This window comes from Cyrtonyx montezumae, unplaced genomic scaffold (assembly GCF_038088225.1).
Source record: "Cyrtonyx montezumae isolate F1298 unplaced genomic scaffold, pur_monq_1.0 scaffold_8, whole genome shotgun sequence".
Classification (NCBI taxonomy): domain Eukaryota; kingdom Metazoa; phylum Chordata; class Aves; order Galliformes; family Odontophoridae; genus Cyrtonyx; species Cyrtonyx montezumae.
In genome coordinates this window covers 48,237,253-48,261,403 of record NW_027072089.1, presented here as the reverse complement: position 1 = coordinate 48,261,403, position 24,151 = coordinate 48,237,253, and the positions used below count along the sequence as shown (strand labels likewise).

General features: G+C 38.7%; 1 protein-coding gene across 7 annotated transcripts in view; it reads right to left on the bottom strand.

The window, feature by feature from the left end:
* The window catches only part of ANKRD12 (ankyrin repeat domain 12), a 73,930-nt gene that overhangs the window by 28,945 nt on the left and 20,834 nt on the right, over window positions 1-24,151 (bottom strand). For 6 of the 7 annotated variants that reach the window (XR_010623218.1, XR_010623217.1, XR_010623219.1 and 3 more), the window contains 4 exons: window positions 15,261-15,408; window positions 5,320-5,466; window positions 4,132-4,332; window positions 96-238 (listed from right to left, as the gene is read on the bottom strand). Coding sequence is in view for 4 of the 7 variants with exons in the window: in XM_065753698.1 (XP_065609770.1) it covers window positions 96-238; window positions 4,132-4,332; window positions 5,320-5,466; window positions 15,261-15,408 (639 nt within the window). In the remaining 3 variants the exon portion in view is untranslated. The remainder of the gene's footprint in view (window positions 1-95; window positions 239-4,131; window positions 4,333-5,319; window positions 5,467-15,260; window positions 15,409-24,151) is intronic. The other variant, XM_065753701.1, reaches the window with a different exon arrangement.

The following is a 24,151-nucleotide window of genomic DNA, read 5'->3' as shown; positions in this document are numbered from 1 at the left end:
ACCCCATGAGAATAGTCAGGATAGTTGGGATTTGTTCTAATGATTGAGCATTTCAGTCCACTTATTTACTTCCCTTACTCCCACAGCACACTCACATTTCTATGCCCACTACTAGCAGAATCATGAAGTGGCGTATCATCATCCAAACCCTGTGTGTTGACATCAGCTCCTGCTGCAATCAGGACTTTAGCAACATCATAGTAACCAACGTTACAAGCTTCATGCAGTGGTGTCCAACCTGTAATAAAGAGTGGTAAATGTAAGTTTCAAATTTAAGAACTAGTTTGGTTTTGCCTTCTCCTGTACAAGATCTCTATGAGCTTGAAACACTTCAAAATACACTCAGAGTAGTTCAGAAAAAGGTACCACCATCCATCTAGTAAGCACATGTTTTATCAACCTCAGCCCTCACAATTAACTATAGATTTTTCTTTCCACATCACTAATTTTTAGAAGCTCTTCATTTTTCACAGTAGAGTATCAACCAAAGACAATGACAAGTCTGTATTTTCTATTCTCCATACCTCAATCTCCTCTCCTCCACTTGATACCTCCCATTTCATAGATACCCTGAACTTCCAGAGTGTTCTTCAATAACTTTCCGACATCCAAAACTGGAAGGGGATTCAACTTCTGCTTTAAAACATAGCCAGTGCAAGTCCAAAAGAGTTTATTGACTTGAACTCTGCATTTTGTAAGTAATGGTCTTGTACCTCTGTTCAGAAACCCATGATATACCTAGTCCTTCATTAAGGAAATTCCTCATCTTCATCTTTCACCCAACTTCTGACCTTTCACTTATTTAAAAAACAAAGAAAAAAATAAAAATCAGCAACTAACCACCACAAAAAAAAAAACAAACAAAAAAAAAAAAACAACCAGCACCAGCAAAAAATATGGCTTCTAACTTATTCTACAGTAAAGAACATCTTCCTGATCTTCATAAACTATTTTTTTCACCCATCATCACTAGGTTCACTCACTTTTAGCACTGCCTGGCTTCTTTCCATTCTCTTGACATTTGCCTTTCTTCCACTCATCCACAGCAAAAACACTATTCTGCTTCCAATCTTTTCATTTGTCTTCTTCCTCCTAACAATGACATACTTAATTCTCTCAACAGTTCATACTTCTCAGTGTTTTACTCCTTCGCTTTTCTATCCCATCAAAATATCTAGCCAGCCAACACTAGCCCTGGCTTTCTCTCAGCATGTTTCCTTTACGCATCCTCTCACACAGCAATATTGTTCTGGCAAATACTCCATGAGCAGGGTACTTCCTCCATTACTAATTCATTTTCTCCTCCTTTAGTTCTGCCAACTTCTTAGCTAAAAAACTCTTAATTCTCTAAACTTTACTGCATCCTAAATTCTTACTTTTCTCCACTCATGACTCATTTCTCAAATCTTCCCCTTCTTCTTCACTTCTTCCTTTGTACAGGAATTTGAAGTTCAGCCACCTCTTCTTCTCACTTTGGATTACCAATGGAAATGATCTCACTTGATCCCAAACATCTATTCCAGTGCTCTGAATGATACTTCTAATGACTTGCTCCCAACTATTTCCAGAATCAGCTCTCAAGTGTTCTCATCTACTTCTAAAATTAGTTCTATGTCTGTACTGGTCTGCCTGGCATGAAGTTATGAAGTTAACTTATAGCAGCCCATATGGTGCTGTGCTTTGCATTTGTGGGTAAACAGTGTTGGTAACACACGAGCGGTTTGCCTACTGCTGAACAATGCTTGCAGGGTTAAGGCTTTCTCTTTGCCCTTCTCCCCCAAGTAAACAAGCTGGGAGTGGGCAAGAAGCTGGGAGGGGACACAGCCAAGACAGCTGACACAATTGGACCAAATCGATATTCCACATCTATGAAGTTGTAGCCGGCAATAAAAACCTCAACAAAAACAGTAAGAAGCTAGGGATATTTGTGGTTATAGCAGTTATCATCCAAAGCAACCGTTATATATAATGAGGTCCACTTCTCAGGAAGTTGCAGGACATCATAAAGTAGAGGAGGAATTCCTTTTTCTTTTGCTTGCACATGCAGCTTCTGCTTTGCCTATTAAACTTCCTTTTTCTGGATCTTTTTCTCGATCCAAGATGTTTTTTCCTCACCTTTCTCCACTGTCCCGTCAAAAAGGAGCAGTTAGAGAATGGATGGATGGGCATCAGGCAGCTGGTCAAAGGTGAACTCATCACAACATCTCTTTTTGAACTGTTTCTATTTCCCTTGTGATTCTATGAGTCTGCCTTTCCCGAATATCCTCATCTCCCCTCTCAAATTTTCCACAGATCCTACTGGATTCTGCTTCCATTTCCTTTCTCTTCCTCTATAAAGCAGTCCTGGGCAGCCTCATCTTCAAATACAAATTCAGTTACCCCAAGAATTCAGTTACCATCAACCTGTTTCTTACCTAAAATCAAAACTTTAGTCCATCTCAAAAAAATCTCCTGATGTCAGCTAATCATACCACATCATTCTTAACTTGATGGAGACCTGCAACTTCACCTCATCTCACCATTCCCGTAGAGAACATAACTCTCCTAAGTACCATTCAGACTTATAGTTTGAGCATCTGGAGCAGGCTCATCTGGACAGCTCCATAGCTTCAGTCAAAATTCTCATTCAGACCTTCATTATATTTCTGCTTCCATTGTGCAACAACTATAGAAACCTCTAAACTGGTTATTCTGCTAGCTCTGCCTGTTAACAATACCAACAAGTACTCTCAGTATTTTCTTTATTCCCTCAGGATGCCATAAATTTTGTCATTTTTTCTTCAAGCTTTATCCTTCATTTTGGGAGCACAGTCTTCTTAAAAAAGAAAAAAATAACCCTAACCAATGAAATTGCTCTTTTTCTTATTTCCCTGCTTTCCCACGATCCACTTACTCCTGCTGTGAATGTAAGAAAAAACAGTGCTCAATGGCTAGTGGTGAGAAGCAGACAATTATAAGCAGTTCATGATGCTGCTTATATAATGCGTTCTTAACACTTGTGTTTCTATTTTATTTTTTTTTGGAGCTGTCCTTGCATTTAAGAGAAAAACATCTACTGAATCCCAGCTTTTATAGATGCCCCCTAGATCCCAACCCCACAGTAACTCTCATACCTCACACACAATCCTACATCCTCTGATATATCCTTTCCTTCGCTGTTTCACACCTCCTAATTACCTCAACCCCCTTCAAAGCCATAAATCTCTATCCAATATTCCAGGCTCCTTCTTATGTCCTTTAATACTGGCCAAGGTAAAACAGCAAGTACTTATCTCAGTATGTAAACGCATTTCATTTGGTAGCTGGCCAATTAACAACTGGCAATTACTGAACTTAACTACAGATTATATCTTCTGTGGAGACATTACTCAGGTGGTCTCACATTTACTCTGGTATGTTTTTGTTGTTGTTGTTGTTTCTTTGTTTTAATCAAAATGTGTAGAAATGTAATTACCAGGAGGTTGTCAAAAGAAAAACAGGCAAAAGCTGGCCATCAGGTTCTAAAAAATAATTTAGGAGCTCTTACAAAGAAACAGGCAGCACTGACATTTCTTCATCGAAAGGTTACTAAAACAAGACTAAAAAAAAGTGAATATCAAATAGAGGGCACTAAAGAAAATGATACGGATTACAGCTTACCCTAACGTTTATTAATCAGCGACGAAATCAGATACTTAAATACCAAAACTAGTATGAAGCCTAGATGACAACTGCAATCTACCCCACATGGGTTCTGCTTTGGTGCATCCTGGCTGTTCCAGAAAGACGATGTACATTATAATGCTACCACCTTCACTACCGTTAGCTTTTGCTTGTCTTCACATGTTCTACAATCCCATTATCAGTTACAGACTTTGGCTAGTATAATCCTTCAAAATTCAGCAAGCATGCACACATTTTTGTATGGAAATGTCCTATCCACAACCGAAGTCTTCACATATTAACACACCATATTAATAAGATACCACGTAGTAAGATCCAAGTATCACCACTGGTATCAGAAAAAAAATAATAAATTGAAACTTTCCAATTAACTTATATATTTTTTTCATTTGTGTACAGCATGTCAACTCAAACCTCTCTTAATAGCTTCAGCATTAATTTTGAACTCATACAGTTACGCAAGCTTACCTGCAAAATCTTTTACATTCACATTTGCACCTAAACTGATGAGTTCCTTAACTTGTTTAACATCCCCTCTAATTGCTGCCATATGTAAAGGAGTTTCCCCTCGTTCATTTCTCTTGTTCACTTTGTCTTTTTGTCTTGAAGAGGAGCTTGAAGTTTTCTTTTGTGCTGGTGTTGTTTGCAGAGGATGATTCAAGTTGGAATCTACAAGTTAAGTTTTTAAATGGTCATTTAAACTTAGAGTATTTTTGCTTCATTTTAATGTTTGCATTTGAAGATTATAATTGTTAGTGAATAATGAGGCATGTGACTGACTTCACACATATCAACACAATGGCTACTCGCAATGCAAAAAAGGATGCCTTGCAAAGTCTTAACTATTTTTGAAAAAGGTTTCAAGAACAGATTAATCCTTCCCAAACTACAAAAGTTCACGTACACCGGCATAATATTTTTCCAAAACAAGACAAAGCATCACCAGCATTTTATATGAATGAATTTATTCTCCCAAGCATGAGAGAATAAAAAATATGCCATTCTCCCCTACAACATTCCAGAGTCAAAGGACCTATACAAAGATATACCTCCTCTTGCCATGAAACTGTCTAGCCATTCTCTACACACAGTTTTAAACACAGCAGGACACAGCTATGTGGCTTTAAAAAAAATAAAAAATGCGGCTTTCACTTTTAAATGCAGATTGGTAAAACCACCTGTAGAACATCATCATCCATCAAGATTTTTTTTTTAATATACAACTAGACCACAGATAGTTTGAAGTTCCAAGTCAAAGCAAGGCATCTCCCTCCCCCATTAAATACATTAAATAATGAAGAGATTATTCAGTTTCCTTTTAAATGAAAATAAAAATAGATACCATTTCAGTTTAAATAAATTCACAGTACAGTGTCTGAGAGGTAAAATAATCAAAGGGAAAAAAATGATTTTCAGCTTTTAAAGCTATCATAATGCAAACATTTACACAACAAATACAGAAGGTCAAGAATGCTTTAGCAAGTTACTCTTTCACAGAAGATGGAGTTTTACCAGAATTAATAATAATTCAAAAGTTTTCCAATAAAAATCAAGAATTGTAAAAAAAAAAAAAAAAAAAGCAACAGTTGGGTTCATAATATTCTAATGGGGACAGAATTAAACAGGAAGAAAGAAGCATTAGCTGTGTAGGATCACCTGGACTGTTGTCTCTTGCTGTCATCTGCATAAGAAGTGCCATCTGTTTGCGCTCTGACAGTGGATAACCAAAAAGAATGCTAACTGGTGTTGACTTCTTATTTCCAGCATCCTTTTTCACTTTCTTTTTCTCCGGACCTTCCTTCTCTGGAAACATTAAAACAGCGGTGTGAGTCTTTTAATGCTAATATAACGTTTTTCTAGAAATAAAACCATCCTTTCAACATATGGGAACTGGAGATTGATGACAGGTGATAACCAGCGGAAATTGCATCTCTGAACTGCTGCATTTGCATTATATTTAGTCACCTGTTTTAATCATACCAGGATAAAAAGCTACAGGGCTAAAGGAAGGAAGCTATAAAAGATGAAAAACCTGTTTCACAGCAGTAAGACTGCCACAATTCTGATTTTCAGAAAATCAAGTCAGATACTTAAAAAATTATTTAAGATCAACTAGTTCACTTTCAGCCTCAAATACAGATTTGACACTCTGCTTTAGTTTTCCTCTCTTAAGACACCATGCAAAAAAGTAAGTAAAACTTAATATTTCTGTCTGTTAGATAATGGGACACATTATTCCGTTCCTTAAGCTCATCCTGCTAAAGTTAAAGCAATTTCTTCTCCAAAACTTATACCCTTCAAGAACATATAAAATATATGAAATTGCTGTATATGTAATTTCTTTCATTCAATCAATACTTACTAAAGTTCTTTAACAAAATCCAATGTCCAAGCTTTCAGCCAGGAGATAAAATTACACATTTGAATGGACAGAATTTCTAAAGCTATTCACTACCTACAAATTCTCATTGATCTGCAGATCAGTTAAGTGTGCTCTGAAATCAGAGATCTTTTTAACACCCTAACAAATTTAAAAACTAGAACTTCGTTTATGCGATTTGGAAACTTTATCTATGTCTTCCATCTCTTTCAGGTAGTCATTCTTCTGTATCAGATTTTCCTATACCAATCAGAAGAATTCAGCTTGAAGTATAACAAAAAGGATGATTTGCGAGTAGTGACTAGACAGCTTTTAACTGGAACAACATCTCACAAAAATCTCAACCCATATTTCTTCTGGTATAACTATTCCATACATCTCCCTATCTGGTAGCTATTTTTCATCTGTACGTTCTAGATACGGATATTAGCTTACATTTTCTTACAGCAAAGACCATTGATTTCTCCCAGTTATCTTAGCTTCCTAGGCAACTGCTCTTTTGCTATCTTGATTACACAACTTACATGTTAGATCTGTACTATTTACTTTTTTCTTCAGAGAGGCTAAGATTACTGCAGACATGCTGGGTGATTTGGAATTAAAACTTTTGAGTTTTTAGAAAAGACTAACTAATACTATCAAGAAGGAAAAGCCTGAAAATTATTTTAAAATAGACTCAAAAATTAAAATAGACTTAAAATTGTAAATAATTCTGTTGGTTGTTTTCTCTAAAAGCCCAGGTTCGTGATTAGCTTTTCCACAGATCCTTTCATTATGCCATAACCTCTACTTTTAGTAGATTCTCTACTTCTCTCCTCTCCAGTAAGCCTGTAAACAGTCAGCCATGACTCCACACCCCACAGTTATGAGTAACATCAATTCGCCCTCCAGACTTTACTACTACCCACAAAGATACAGGAAGAATTCAGTAAGGAGGAAAAGCAGCTATTGTTCACTTCCTTTTCTGTGGCTGCTGAGGTGCTTGACAGACCTGAGGTAGCAGATTGTTAATTATTAGTTAAATAAGTATGATTGCCACATTCATCATTTCAGTTCTTTGCAAAATACCTCACATTTTATCCTTACACACCATTTGGTAGGTACTGCTCATCCAGTTTCAGCTAACTTTACTATTTGGGGCAAACCAAGGTTGGGGGAGGACAAATTCTTAAATCTCAACCTCAGAACACCTGTTCGACAAAAGCTTATAGAAAGTCTGCCATCTGCAAAGGATTCAAGTCTTGCAAGACTCCACTGAAGTAGACTTTGCTAACATTTTGCAGAGAAGTAAAAATTCCTAGAAATGGCAAATAAGAAGCTTAAGTCACATTAAGGTTCGTAAGTATGAACAATTCTACATTTCATTAAGTACTAAACTGATCCTTGTTATCTTCTGTCTTTCTGCACTTCCGTCTTCAGTGCTCTCTGAGCCTCTCTTTGTTTCACTTATTTCCCTTTAACTCATTTTCAGCCTTCCTTGTTCTCTCTAAATCTCATCTTCTGGGCTTGATTACATACACAGGCTGCAGTAATGCAATGCTCTTAAGGCACAGGAAGGCACATAGGGAGTGCACATCCTGAGTTCCACAGTAACCAAATATAAACAATTACGAGCAAGATCACTTTAAGAATGGGAAGGTACAGACCTACATATAAAAAAAAAAACACTAAAAAAATATATCCATTGTGTTTAAAAAGGACACAAGGAGATCCCTTTTACATACATGAACGCTGACATTTTTCTAAACTGTGTTCATCTCACATTTCTGAACATTTGAAAGTATATTTGACACTGCCATGCTATTTGTAGACAATCTGCAAGTAGGAAAATTTAAACTACAATGAAATGAGAAAATGTTGAACTTTTCACTGTGATTATGTCACTCCCTCTCCAAGGATAACACACTCTGTATCCTTCATCAATTAATGCAACACATGCATCAAAACAACGCATTTCAGTTTGTCTGGTATGATTTGCTGTTTCATAGCTTATGCTATTTAGTGCTCATGATTCATTTTCACATTCATTTTCTTTCTGAATTACTCCTTACAATGTCATGGCTATATTCAGCTTGGAAAAATAATGGATCAAAATAATACTGAAATAAATATTCTGATGATGTTTCAGTCTTTTTTTATTTTACTTTTTTACAAGATGCATATTATACAGGCCTTTATCTGTTTTAGTTTTGGTTTTTAAATCAATTTCCTAGAAATACTACAAGTGCAATTCATTTGTGTACCATGTTCAGCACTGTCAAACAACCTCAAGGTCCTATGCAATATTCCAAGTCACTGACGGGCTAACTTCTGCAAAATGCTGCATTTGCTAGAGTCCATCCTGTAAGAAGATATTCACTTCCCCCTCAATTCAGTTCTGATACATACCCCCAAGATCTAAACCTACATGCTAAAACAATGCAGGGCAAAGGAGTGGAAGGAAGCAAAATGAAAGGAGAAATCCTGATACACGGCAAGAAGAAAAAAAAGGTTGTTGGATACTCAGACACAGACTATTTTTATTTCCTTACTTCATTTATTTTTTAATCAAAGGAAAATAACCTACAACTGTTGATAAAAGTGTTACACAAAACCACAGAAAAATTATTACAGATGATTAGGAACTTCCACTGAGCTTACTGCAAAATATGTTTAAGATTTGTTTACTCTGCTCCAAGGCTATCATCTCACAGTACGCTCTGCTTCAACCAACAGGAAAATTCCCACTTAATCTGAAGCCCTGACCATTTAGATAATCTTTATCCTGTGGTAGCAGAGAACTTTTCACAGCTGTGTTCTTAAGGTCTGTACAGTTTTAACAGCAATAACTTCCTTAACAGGGAGATAATATCAGTTTAAGAAATGAAGTTTATGGAGAATTTCACCGTAAAATTGACTGTTGAAGACAATTTTTAAAAATTTGAGGTTACCGTTGTTTTTATGATTGAAATTCTGAATATTTTCCATTTTTAAACTCTATGAAATGCAAATATCCTCCTTCATATTTGCTTTCCTGATGTCTTTGTTGTTCTTCAGTGGTTAGAACACCAAGGAATTTCTTACTTGTTATTAAATAAAATCAAAACTCTTCAAATGGACTCATGTTCAATCATCTTTACTTCATAATATGCAGCCAAATCTATATGGATAACACTCCTTGTAGGAAAGTAACCTTTCAATCCAATGCTTAAAAAATGAAGTTTAAAAATAATATAGCTATGTGGAACAGTGCTTCAGGTGCATTTAAGCACTTTTTTTTTTCCTGGCAGAAGAGCTTCATGAAATTCACTCACAGAGCTTAATTCCACTTGCAGGAAAAACATCAGAATCACCAGGAATTATTTTTGAACAATTTAAGCATTATATATTATATCCCAGGATAATCAACATGCTTTTTTTTTTTAATTTAGACAAATTACATATTCTGGGTAGACTAATTTCTAAATATTTTAGGAAAATAAATTGGTAAATAACATAGCATATAGATTTCTCAAAACAAACCATGCCAAACTAACACAATATTTTATTTAATAAAATAATAACTTCAGTGGACTGAGGAAATAAATCAAAAAGAGCTTGCTGTAAAATGAATAGAACTTAAAAGATTAAGTGATATACACCAAGAAATATTCTTACTATTGACAACAACAGAAGACAGTTCAAGACTGCATATAAATCTGCAGATGATAAAGTTAAAAGAACAAGTTACGTGAGATCTGTGCGATCACAATAACCTGACTTAAGTTAGTAACACATTATGACTGACCGCTGCTTCCTATACTCAGTTAAACAGGATTAGAATGTGATGAAGGAAACTCACAGCATATAGCACGCTTCAGAGAAATCAAGGTTCTGTTGTGATGTGAAATTAATCAAGCTTCTGGCAGATATTTACTTAAAACTTGTATACGCATGCACATAACCCAATCTACTTTCCTGTCTTTAGCCCAAACAATAGATAAAGATGCAAAAGTTGAATAGTCAAAATCAAGCAAGCAGTAATATAGTTGTTTAAGTAGTCCTTTCAATAGCTTTTCTGATCCAAGTGTCTATAGAAAGGGTAAGTATATAAATGGTTACCATGAGATCCACGTGGAACGTATGTGCAACAGTTTTTTCTGGTTGTCATTTAGAGGTTCAAAGAAATGACTGAGATTTAAAAAAGGGTATTTAAGTATTGCAAATAAGTGATAGTCTGTCAATCAAATGGTGATTTTGTATCTCACAACTTGCAATCAGAGCATTTATTAAAGAAGGTATGAGGGATGTTTTTTCTTCCACCATCAGCCTCAGCAGTTTTACACAAAGTTGGCATGTAGAATGTTTTGTAAGATTGCAGGAGACTGGCTTCAATAAGGGCCAAAGCTGTACCACAAATTTTATATCTATTAACCATATCTATGTACCTATCTAAATAGCATTGGCTTTTTGTGGCTGCTCTTGATCACAGAATGGGGATGTAGCAAGAGAGACATCAGCTCAAGATTCTAACTGGGACACTACATTCAACACAGATATGCTCAAACAAATAATAGCAATGAACATAATAGACACAAACTGCACAGTAAAAGCAACAAAGAGTAGGCTACTGTTGACTGAAGATAGGCATATAGTACCACCCAGTAGTTGCCTCATCTGCCCCTTCAGAAGGCCACACACAGATCTCCCATGGCTCATGTTAGATGTCAGCTCTGGGCAGATTTAGCCACCACAGGCATCCCAACCGCAAGATTTGGTCCTAACCTGTATTTACCTATTAAGAAAGTAATCTAAATGCTAGATCTGAAAGTATATTCCATTAGTTTACTACAGCAGTTTCTTATGGAAAAGCACTACTTTAAATGCAAATCAAGATAAAAAGCAGGACTGGAACTGTTTTAGTGTATCAGCTACTATGGGATTCATAGATGCATTAGGTTGGAAAGGACCTACAAGATCATCTAGTCCAACCATCCTCCTATCACCATCCCTACCCAACTACTAAATCAAATCCCTTAGCACCTCATCTAAACGCTTCTTGAACAGCGCTAGGGATGGTGCCTCAACCACCTCCCTAGGCAGGCCATTCCAGTGCCTGACCACTCTTTCAGAGAAAAAATGTTTCCTCAGGTCTAATCTAAATCTTCCCCGGCACAACTTGTGGCCATTCCCTCTCGTCCTGTCATTATTTATCAGGGAGAAGAGGCCCACCCCCTCCTCACCACAACCCCCCTTCAGGAAGTGGTAGAGTGCAATAAGGTCTCCTCTGAGCCTCCTCTTCTCCAGACTAAGTAATCCCAGCTCCCTCAGCCGCTCCTCATAAGACTTGTGCTCCAGACCCCTCACCAGTTTTGTTGCCCTTCTCTGAACACGCTCCAGGGCCTCAATGTCCTTCTTGTAGTGAGGGGCCCAAAACTGAACACAGTACTCGAGGTGCGGCCGTACCAGAGCTGAGTACAGGGGGATGATCACCTCCCTGCTCCTGCTGGCTACACTATTTCTAATGCAGGCCAGGATGCTGTTGGCCTTCTTGTTCACCCAGGCACACTGCTGGCTCATGCTAAGCTGAGCATCAACCTACACCCCCAGGTCCTTTTCCTCTCTTCTTCAAGCCATTCTGCCCCAAGCCTATAGCATTGCATGGGGTTATTGTGGCCAAAGTGCAGGACCCGGCACTTGGTCTTATTGAACCTCATCCCATTGAGCTCAGCCCAGCTGTTCAGCCTATCCAAATCCCTCTGAAGGGCCTCCCTACCCTCAGGCAGTTTGACACATCCTCCCAACTTGGTGTAATCTGCAAACTTACTGAAGGTACACTCAATCCCCTCATCTAGGTCATCAATAAAGATATTAAACAAGATGGGCCCCAAAACTGACCCTTGGGGGACACCACTCGTAACAGGACGCCAGCTGGACTTAACTCCATTAACCACTACCCTCTGGGCACGGCCCTCCAACCAGTTCTCCACCCAGAGAAGAGTGAACCTGTCCACACGACAAGCTGCCAGTTTCCCCAGGAGAATACTGTGGGAGACCGTGTCGAAGGCCTTGCTGAAGTCCAGATAGACTACATCAACAGCCTTTCCCTCATCTACCTGTCTGGTCACCCAGTCATAGAAGGAGATGAGGTTGGACAAGCACGACCTGCCCTTTGTGAACCCGTGCTGGCTGGGTCTGATCCCCTGGTTGCCATGCATGTGTCGTGTGATCTCCCTCAAGATCATCTGCTCCATAACTTTCCCTGATACCGAGGTCAGGCTGACAGGCCTGTAGTTCCCCGGGTCTTCCTTATGGCCTTTCTTGTAGATGGGAGTCACATCGGCAAGCCTCCAATCTTGTGGGACCTCTCCAGATAACCAGGAATTCTGATAGATGGTAGAAAGTGGCTCAGCAATCACCTCTGCCAGCTCCCTCAGCACCCTTGGGTGGATCCCATCTGGTCCCATGGACTTGTGGCAGTTCAAATGGAGGAGCAGGTCTCTGACCATCTCTGCTTGGATCACAGGGGGTGCATTATGCGCCCCGTCCCGGACTTCCAGGTCAGGGTACTTTTTAGTACCCTGAGGATAACTGCTCTATTTATTAAAGACAGATGTGAAGAAGGCATTGAAAACCTCAGCCTTTTCCTTATCCTCTATGGTCACATTCCCTGCCGCATCAAGTAAAGGATAGAAATTCTCCTTAGTTCTCTTACTGTTAATATATTTGTAAAAGGATTTCCTGTTCTCCTTTACTGCAGTAGCCAGTCTAAGTTCGAGCAGGGCTTTTGCATTTCTAACTTCCTGCCTGCAAATCTTGGCCAGTTCTCTGTAGTCACCCCAAGTAGCCTGACCCATCTTCCAGAGGACATAGACTCTCTTTTTCTCTCGGAGTCTCAACAAAAGTTCCCGGTTCATCCACAGTGGTCTTTTCCCCCTCCGGCTCGACTTACGGGACTCCGGGACTGCCTGCTCCTGTGCCTTTAAGATTTCCATCTTGAGGAGCATCCAGGCTTCCTGGACCCCTTTACCCCTCAGGAGCAAGTCCCAAGGGACCCTTGCAACAAGTGTCCTGAACTGATACTGTTCACAGGATACTAGATACTGTCAGTGATGAATGAAATCCTACTTGCCAGAACTGACTGGATGCAAAATTTAATTTACGAATAGTTTGGTTGTAATCAAAATTTAAAAATACATTTACAAATGATGTTAACATTCACTTTGGCTGTGCATCTTCCTTACCACTTCGTGTTTCTGGACAATATCTGAATAAAGAAAATGAAAACAAACAAAAAAATGAAATCCACATCACACCAACAGACCAAAATTACCAGGAAGAGGAGCAATAGGTGAAATTTGGGGGTATGGAAAAAAGATGAAACTACTGAGGAAAATCTGATGATGGTGCAGTGATGGGAAATCTTTTCAATGTCTAAAGCCAAGCTTGTTTTAGGAGAAGTGCTGCATCTCATTGATGTCAGTCATGATTCACTTCAGTGCCAAATGTGGCAGCTACACAAGTGGTTAATGCTCACTGCTCTAATCCTGTTGGTTTGGTACAGGATCAGCATTACAAGATCTGTGGGTTGTTTTCTTGGTTTGCTTCTTTTTTTTATTATTTTTATTTTTATTTTTATTTTTGTCACAATCATGCTCCAATCCCTATGGTTTGTGGAAAGCCTATGTACCAAGTTCCTCACCTGTCAAAGAGCACAGTTCTATCTTTCTGCCTCAGCAGTAATGCATACAGAAATTTGCAACGCACCAACAAAGAGTCAGAGAACAAGAAGCAATGTTTGCTACACAGTGGTTAAAGCCACGTACTCTCTATTATTCCATTATGTATTTCTCACCCCTACCTGAACTGTTTTCATAATCTCTCTGCTACAACTTATAACAAAAAGTCTACATCATTTGTGCACAGACTTTCTGAGCATGTTTAAGTGGCTAAAGTAATCCATCACGCTTGTGGAAATTGAGACAATGGATGCTATAGCAAGAGAGATGCAAAATTTTACATTACTTTAAAAGACGTTGTGACAATGAATTATAGTCAGTGAGGATGTGGGGAAATTATAAAAGATTTTCAATATACAAAGCACTAGATAAATGTTCAATATGATTTCTAAGTATATTTATTTCCATTAGGAAATATAGTATGGTATAATACCAAGCAATTAATTCAACAAAGGAAATGTTGAGCGTGTACTTGCAAATTAAACATGGTCTTATTCTATAAACACACTAAAAACTAAACTCTAAATCCAAAAGCACTGTTATATAATGCAGCTATTTTAAATTTGGATTTCATAGCTTACTTTCTTTAACAGAGATATGTATGTAACAACTAAGAGCCAAATCACCTGCATGAAATCAATCCTGGACAAAACTTAAGCATGTACATCAATACATATTTCTACCTTGCATTTAATTCTAAGCTTGTTAACAGAACTACCTTTTCTAAAATATATATATATATATTTAATTAAAATTTTATAACATATACTGTATAAGAAGCTGTAGTATAAAAACACAGCTTCTGGTGGCCTTACAAGAGGGCATGGGTACTGTCTTTCTGGCAAAGGAATTCTTATTGGACTGTGGCATATATATAATTATCTCATCTAAGAGGTCACTGTACTCTTGGAATTACAACAATCAGATTCCTTCATCTTGACTTGAAAAGAGCCATGCTTTGAAGCCCTGAAATCTAGTCTAATAGAATATACTTAAATCAGAAAAAACTATTAGTCTGGGTAGAAGTGGTATCCTGAACAGATCAAAGGAGATTAACCCAAAATAAAAGTTTCCTCTCCATAGCTAGTTCAGTTAGTTCCATAAACTTAGCAACTTCTTTCATACATAGAACAGAACATCTCCCCATCTTTCCCACTTTTCCTCTCCCAAAAATGCTACAGAAGGCCTCAAATGAAGACACTTACATTATATTTTCATCTTAAGCAAACAGACTTACAGAGATGACAGTGATAGGAAAGATTTATGACTAAAATAGAGACAAAAGAATGAGGTTAGGAAAGAACTGGAAAATGCAGATAAACTACACTGGCATGGTAATATCTGATAGGCAAACCTATCAGACAGAGATACAAAAATCAGAAGCAAGCAAGCAACATTTATATTTACTGTCCTTTTCTATAGGGAAAAAAATCACTGTAAAAAAACACAATATGCAATTGATTAAATTTAAGATTTATTTTACCAACAAATAATTAGTCAAAGAAATAAAAAGGTTCTACCTGTGTCTGAATTGCGATCTTCATTTCTGGATGGGCTAATAGTAAAAGGAAGTTTACGTTTCATGGAAGACTTTTCTTTCATCTCCTTCCCCACATCACTCCTATCCACTTTTGGAGATTTGTTGTAGGATGCAATCTTGTCCTTGCTCTGATGTAAATAAAAAGTACACTAAGTAATTTTTGCATATACCAGAATAGTCTCATAATGCATACAAACTGCCAATACTGCTATGTGAGAGCACATGTGTGTAAGTGCATTACATAGTTGCTCGTTCCAAATCCTTTTCAAGTAATTTTACTAAAATAAACAATAACAATTCCTTTTCAAGAGAGAAACTTGTGTGTTATATGAACTTCCACATACATCACTGCAGAACTACTGTTCATTATTAGAGCCTTGATTAAATGCAAAGGAACAAAAATCTTAAAATCTTTAATGATGACTCCAGATTGCTTCTCTGATTATAGTACAGTAATCACATTAAAAGCTCACACTTAATTCAGACTGTGAACTGTAATACAATAACAAAAACCTCCAACAGCCTTCCTCTGCCTCCACTCCATCCCCAAATTTATCCCCGTACAAAGCTCTCAATTTCAACGAGGGTTATGTATCACCTTCTGAAGCAAAATTTACTAAGAACATAGAAAATCTATTTAAAAATTATTTAACTGACATCAAATTCAGAAAAAAAAAATAGAGTTATTTGAAATGTTTAGATACAGAACTCTGGGATTTTGGACTTATAAAACATATTTTATGAGAAAAACAGGATGGGCACAATAGCACCTTCAAGTATTTGATAATCTAGGAGGTTGAACTATGGGAAAAATAAGTAACTTTGTGAGACAACTGCTTGAGAGAACCCTCTGCAAAGCCCAATGTTTTTGCATACTAATCAAGAGACAACACAGAGACACAGCATATTCTATTCACTATGCACTGCAGAAATACATTATTTAACTGTATCAACTCCAACAACTCCATAGCTCTGTATTAGTCAACAGATGATTGAGTAAAAAAACTAGTAGATTAATTTCCTGAAAGTGGAAACGGAACATATCCCTACTTGACAATTTGTGAAAAACAAAAGGCTTCTACTCTGATTAGAGAAAAATAGAAGCAACCGCAGGTGAGAAGTGAGCATTCAGTAGAAGTTTGGCAGTGAATACGTACAAGTAATAAAGTCTACTGAACAGGCTAAAGGGCCTCTGAGAATTACAGTAATAACCAGCAGCTGCCTTTCCAACACACACAACTAGAGAGAGAAGAAAAGAGAACTAGCAAATAAATGAATAACAAAATTACTAGCAGATTGGAAAAGTGGACTAGTTCGATTAATAGACTATGCACATAACAAAAGGAATAGGATTAAAAAAGGTTCTATGAACTTTTAAAAGTAATTTACTATGAAATCACAAGACTCCACATTAAAAGTGGTTCATAACAGCTTCTTGGATTAAACTTCCAGTAAAGGAAGGCAAGAGGAAGTAGCAAGTGCTGTGGGAAGCGTTTGGATGAGGTGCTAAAGGATTTAATTTAGTAGTTGGGTAGAGATAGTGACAGGAGGATGGTTGGACTAGATGATCTTATAGGTCCTTTCCAACCTTATGAACTTATGAAGTGCTCTTCAGCTTAGAAAGCAAGCCTTCACTGTTTCACCTACTTCTGGTTCTGTAATGAACACGTCTTTCTGGAATTCAAGCAAGATTCAAAATTCATTCAGAACAAGTCTACAAATTAGTTTCATGTAATCCAGGAAGTTCAGAAAACTACTAACCAAATAAAATATGGAATAAAGACTGAATAATGTTGAGACACATAAACCAATTGCTCCAAAAAGCACTGTACACTATCCATGTTTGCTGCACTGGAAGAACATTTAATGGCTTCAGACTGCAATAAGAGACAAGGAAAGGTTATTTATCCTTCCACTTAGCATCTAACTCCACATCAGTCAGCATAATTAAGTATCAGAACAAACTGCCCAAGGAGACCATGAAATTTCCACCAGTTAAGGCTTTGGGCTTTGCAGAAAAGGCCTGGCAAAGATTTGTCAAGAATCAAGCCCAGCTCATTCTGCTCTGGGGCAAATAGATGAACTGGAGCTGCACATCTCAACTTTTAAAGCATGACTCACTGGAAGGTGTAGTAACAAGAAGAATTTCTGGTGTTAGCAAAACCATATTCGTTTTCAAAGGGGGAAACGAATCCTAGCACAAGAGAGCTTTAAACTAGTTGTGACGGGGGAAGGGGATAAAACAGGGCTCACCAGTAAAGAGCCTAAGGAGGCTGTGCTGGAGAAAGGGGTGAGGCAGATATCTCAGCTGAAGTGCATCTATACCAATGCACGCAGCATGGGCAATAAACAAGAAGAGCTTGTAGCCATTGTGAGGCAGGCTAACTATGACCTTGTGGCTATTACAGAAACATGGTGGGACCTCTCCCATGACTAGAATACTGGGATTGATGGCTACAAGCTCTTCAGAAGGGATAGACAGGGAAGAAAGGGTGGTGGCATAGCTCTCTATATCAAAGAGTGTTCTGATGTTGAAGAGCTTGAGGTTGGAAATGATAAAGTAGAGCCCCTGTGGATAAGGATCAGGGGGATGGTCTTTAGGGGTGACATCGTGGTGGGGGTCTGTTATAGACTGCCTAGTCAGGATAAAGAAATAGATGAGGTGTTCTATAAGTAGATGTTGCACGATGGCCAGCACTTGTTCTCATGGGGGACTTCAACTTCCCTGACATATGCTGGAAATATAATACTGCGCAGAGGAAGCAGTCCTTGAGATTTCTAGAATGTGTGGATGATTGCTTACTGACACAGGTGGTGCAAGAGCCTACCAGGGGAGATGCCTTGCTAGACCTACTTTTCACTAACAGGGAAGGACTAGTAGGGGATGTGAAGGTTGGAGATTGTCTTGGCCAGAGTGACCATGAAATGGTGGAGTTTGCTATTCTGGGTGACGTCAAGAGGGTGACTAGCAAAACTATTACCTTGGACTTCCGGAGGGCAGACTTTGACCTGTTCAGGACACTTGTTGCAAGGGTCCCTTGGGACTTGCTCCTGAGGGGTAAAGGCGTCCAGGAAGCCTGGATGCTCCTCAAGATGGAAATCTTAAAGGCACAGGAGCAGGCTGTCCAGGAGTCCCGTAAGTCGAGCCGGAGGGGGAAAAGACCAGTGTGGATGAACCGGGAACTTTTGTTGAGACTCCGAGAGAAAAAGAGAGTCTATGTCCTCTGGAAGATGGGTCAGGCTGCTTGGGGTGACTACAGAGAACTGGCCAAGATTTGCAGGCAGGAAGTTAGAAATGCAAAAGCCCAGCTCAAACTTACACTGGCTACTGCAGTAAAGGAGAACAGGAAATCCTTTTACAAATATATTAACAGTAAGAGAAGAACTAAGGAGAATTTCTATCCTTTACTTGATGCGGCAGGGAATGTAACCACAGAGGATAAGGAAAAGGCTGAGGTTCTCAATGCCTTCTTCACATCTGTCTTTAATAAATAGAGCAGTTATCCTCAGGGTACTAAAAAGTACCCTGACCTGGAAGTCCGGGACGGGGCGCATAATGCACCCCCTGTGATCCAAGCAGAGATGGTCAGAGACCTGCTCCTCCATCTGAACTGCCACAAGTCCATGGGACCAGATGGGATCCACCCAAGGGTGCTGAGGGAGCTAGCAGAGGTGATTGCCGAGCCACTTTCTACCATCTATCAGCATTCCTGAACACAAGTCTTATGAGGAGCGGCTGAGGGAGCTGGGATTGTTTAGTCTGGAGAAGAGGAGGCTCAGAGGAGACCTTATTGCACTCTACCACTTCCTGAAGGGGGGTTGTGGTGAGGAGGGGGTGGGCCTCTTCTCCCTGATAAATAATGACAGGACGAGAGGGAACGGCCACAAGTTGCGCTGGGGAAGATTTAGATTAGACCTGAGGAAGCATTTTTTCTCTGAAAGAGTGGTCAGGCACTGGAATGGCCTGCCTAGGGAGGTGGTTGAGGCACCATCCCTAGCGCTGTTCAAGAAGCGTTTAGATGAGGTGCTAAGGGATTTGATTTAGTAGTTGGATAGGGATGGTGATAGGAGGATGGTTGGACTAGATGATCTTGTAGGTCCTTTCCAACCTAATGTACCTATGAACCTATATTAGTGTGTTATGAAGATGACATAATCTGTTTAACAGAAACAGTCTCAAAAGGCTAACAGCAGTCAGCAAAACCTCTTGATATCTCATTCCAGCTATATTTTCCAGTACATCCTACAATCAACAACAGCACAGAAGGCAGCAACACAGTGCCACATAATCTGTAATCTAGCAGATGTACTAAGCCTCAGGAGAAAGAGTATTTCTTTTTGTCTACCAAAGATAATTACATACTGAAGCATGTTCCGCGCAGTATTAAAATGGTTTTGGAAACAAACATTGGAGTCTTCTGAGATTTATTTCTTACAAAATGATGTTTTTTCTGCTTTGAACCACAGATCTAGCATTTACTGCCAGATTTTCAGCCATTTATTTTCTAAAGTACAAATTCAGATAAATTAAAATTTCCTTATGTTCTCATCTTTATAAAAAATCTCACGCAAACACTGAATGGTATGCCTGCAATACACTCTCTAGCTGGTTTTTCTTTTAAGCTCCCAAGACAAGCAACTGAAACAGAGATATATGCACACTAAGCATATTTGATAATAGCTTATTTTATTAACATGAATGTTACTCTTTTTTTTTTAAGCTCTGAAAAGACCTGAAAATATAGCTAATTCACACAGTGATATACTGGTTGTTAGAACAGCATAGTAAGCATAGTATCAGCTTTCACTGGTCAAGTATTAAAGATTAAGTCCTGTAACAACAGAAACTTTACTACATTCCTCTGTTCAGGAGCTAAGCTAATTTCACAGCCAATAAAAGCTAAACGTTTTATCAGCTGTGAAAGGAAAAACAAATCCTAAAGGCACTTTTCTTTTGTCTTAATATACTAACCACTGAAATACATTTCATACCATATCTTTTGGCCACTACAGCTTTTACTTAGAGAAGTTAGTCACAGCCAACAAAGGGTTCTCAAGGGGAAAGTCCTGTTTAACAAGTTTAATCTCCTTTCACGACAAGGTTTCACGTGTAGTTGACCAAGGGAAGCCAACTGATGCAATTTTTTTGATTTCAACAAACCTTTCAACAATGTTTTTCAAAGTATCTTCCTGGAAAAAATAGACAGTATACACCTAGACAAAAATATATTACAAGGGGTAAGAGTTGGCTGATGGGTCAGGCTCAGGTTGGGTGGAGGCTGGGTTTTAAGAAAAGGTTCTGCACCAGAAGGCAGTGGGCACAGAACAGGCACCTCAGGGAAGCAGTCACAGCCTCAAACAGTCAGAGCTCAAGGAGCATTTGGGCAACAATCCCAGACACAGGGTTTGAATTTTGGGTGGTTTTGATTGGAGGCAGGAATTGGACTCCATCATCCTTGCAAGTCCAAATAAGGGTATTCTCTAATAGTTTTTCAGGAAATGGTGTTGTTTAATATTACTGATCATTTCAGAGATGCACTGTAATGGGAGAAAATAATTTCACATTAGGATTCCTTCGCCCACAGTGCATACACAGGCATATAAGAGAACATCTATAATTGAACAACCCATCTTCTGTTCATGTACAGCCACTGAGATTAAGCATCACAAGTAGTTCAGAGATATACTGTCACTAGATAGTGGCCTTCCTCGCGGCAGTGTAAATGGTCATTCCATAGTCACACAGCACTAAGAATACTGAGTGGACTAGGAATTGTTCAAGGCAATCAAAACACTTCTTTATAAAAATACTCTACTGAGTCAAAACTTTTATTTATATCATCGTTCCCTTTTTTCATTAGGTTAACCAATCTGTAACATTTTTATGAAGTTTTAATGCTTAAGATTTTAAATTAATGGTCACAAATATTTGCATACCAGGAAAAACCCGTTTTACTGAAATGCTGTAAGAGACTATTATTTTATACCATTGCCTCAAAGTTTGCTGATGAACATGTCCGAACATGTCCAAGCAAGTCCTGAGCAAGGGTTGTGAAATCCTCTGTCTAAGGGACAAGCAGATGGGCATGTCCTGGGGCAATGAGAGATAAGCTGCAGCTCAGTGGCCACTTAACACTCTTTTGTGTGGTACTCATCTCCGTGGGGAGATAGCCACCTCAGGAGACGCTTGCCTGGCATCCTAGCATGGGATTTGTCACGTAGGCAAGAGAAATGGAGGATCGACCACCACGAGATGGTTGTTGGGTTGTTCTTCCATCTGAAACCTCATGAGCTGATCCCTGCTGCTGAACTCCCTCCTGCTGAACTCCCTCCTGGGCCTGCTGCCTGAGACATGCTGCTTTCTCCTGGACCTCGCCGCTCCTTCGAGGTGTTCTACCATCTGAACCCTCACGAGCTGATCTCTGCTGCTTCTACCATGCTGACCCCTCGCTGCTTCTCTGATGCTGACTGATGCTGTTCCTGGACTTTCCCCACGCTGCTTCTCCTGTGCTAACTCGGTGCCGCTTCTCCAGGACAGCTGCTTGCTGCTCAGGGCTGCCCGTCGCTGCTGCTGTTCTCCCCGCTTCTGCCGCCCCTGCTCTTCTCCCTCGGACCGTCGGAGCCGCTTGCAACCGGACCGCCCCTGGGATCCTGGCTGCTGACTTTCCCCGCGTTGTACAAATCCTTGCTTCTTTCCTGTCTTTCCTATCGCTCGCCTTCCCTTCCCCATTACCCTTAACAGTGTCCGCCTTCCCCATCTCCCTGGTTTATAGTGGTAATAAACTGGTCAGACCAACATTTGAACCGTTGTTTCTTAATCTCACGCCGGATATACACAATCTAAACCTCATCTCCTTCCTTTATATTGGAGCGTGACAAATGCTCACTACTTTCTAAAGATATTTCACTTAATATTTTCACTATAAATTGGTCTTGGTCACTCTTCTACATTTTTTGTGTAATATAGATTTGTCTTCATTATTTTCTCTGGTTCAAACACAAATTTTAGTGTTAGCCTGTTGAATTGCAAATAATTTAAAAGGCTGAATCCAAAAGATCACATCTTGGCAATATTTTGTCTATTTTTTTCTAATTCAAGGGAAAATCCACAGATTATTCTAGTGCCAGCTAAATACTTCTGCCAACTCTCTGTTCATGTGCTAAACAGTGCATGTGACTTTTAAGCGACTACTGAATATCTTAGCCACACATTCAATTTTTATCAAAACAAAGACAAAGCAACCAAACTGCATTTATTACATTAAAAATGTGAACACAGGAATGCTAACTGCAACACAAATTTATGTAGTTTTATTTAAGATCTTATATTTTCAGTATTATGTATTACTATATCATACAACCCTAAGCCAAATCCTACATTTTCCTCATCTCATATAACAGTGTTTGAAGATGGATAATAAGCAAGACTGAATGCAAAAATGCAAACAGTTTATCAGGGTGTTTTCTGCTATTGTTTTTTGTTGTTGTTGTTTGTTTTTGTAAAAATGTGATTAGTTCTCCATTATGTTTCCATAACCATATACTTGGTCAGATTCCCATCTCCTCCTGAGCTTTAAACAAGCCAGTGAATGCAGCATTTCTTAGAAAATTAATCTCAAATACTGAAGAATGTAGAATCTGAACACAGCACATTTGTGCTTATTTCTAATTCATGTACTGTAGTCTTAACAACACACCTTTTTTTTTACTGAGGACAAAACTGTCATCAGAACCAATGAAACACACAATGAAAGGGGTTTATATGACTACTAAAAATAGAATGTTACTTTATTCCTTTCTAAAACAAATAAAAAATTGCAATATTTCCACCTCCACTACCTTTATTAGGTTAAATAAAGGACACCAAGTTCACCTTTCTGATTCTCGGAAAAATTATCAACTTCATTCCAAAGGACTCTTACTTTTCTGTATAGCTCTCTCAGAATATTTCTGCGTTTCAAGAAGGCTACCTACATTTTACAGATTTGACAGGATATGAGGGTTAAATGATTCAGCAGACATGCACTGCTACTGTTAGTAACAGAAAAGGGACAGTTTTGGGGGATCAGAAGCAGGACATTCCTGGAGAGAAAGGTCTCGAGGCAATCAGCAAACACCAAACGGGGAGCAACTGTTAAGGCAGCTCCTTTGGTAGTGGTTGCAGATTCAATGGCCACTTCAGGACACTGGCATCATTTTTCTACTACAGTAATATGCAAGAGGGAGAGGAGGTGAGGGAGGAGTCAGGCATGGAGCACAGAAGACGAAAAGGGGCCTGAGAAGTAAACTCATTTTGACTAAGTGATCTATTTTTTAACTCAGACAATAGAGCTGTTTGTATGTAAAATTCAGAGCTTATGGAGGAAAAAAGTAATATGCACAATTAAAATATGAACACGTATTTCTATATATTTTTATAAGCAAATGTATTCCAATCATTTCAAACTGTACCTTTAGCAAAGAAACACAGAAAAAGGACATTTAGAAAACCCACTATTTTTGCTTAGGTAAAAGTGAAAAGATGAAAACTTGCTTTAACCTGTTATATGTTTTTTTCCCTATTAAATTAAACAAAACTTGAAAATAAAGTTAGTTTTCTAGCGATTGCAATTGTTACTTGTATTTTCAAAACTTTCAGAGGTGTCAGAAGGTGGCTTTCTTCAGAAATACTTCGCTGACAAAATATGCCAGAAAATATCTTTATTAGATCACCTACTTAATAAAAACTAAGAGCTTTACCAAATGCAACTTCCTTACAAGAAAGTAAATAAAAAGGCACTACCATCACTAGACTTCACTGCACTAGCTTTCCTATTCTTCCTGTCATCCACTAGGACACCCAGGTCCCTCTCCTCAGAGCTTCTCTCCAGC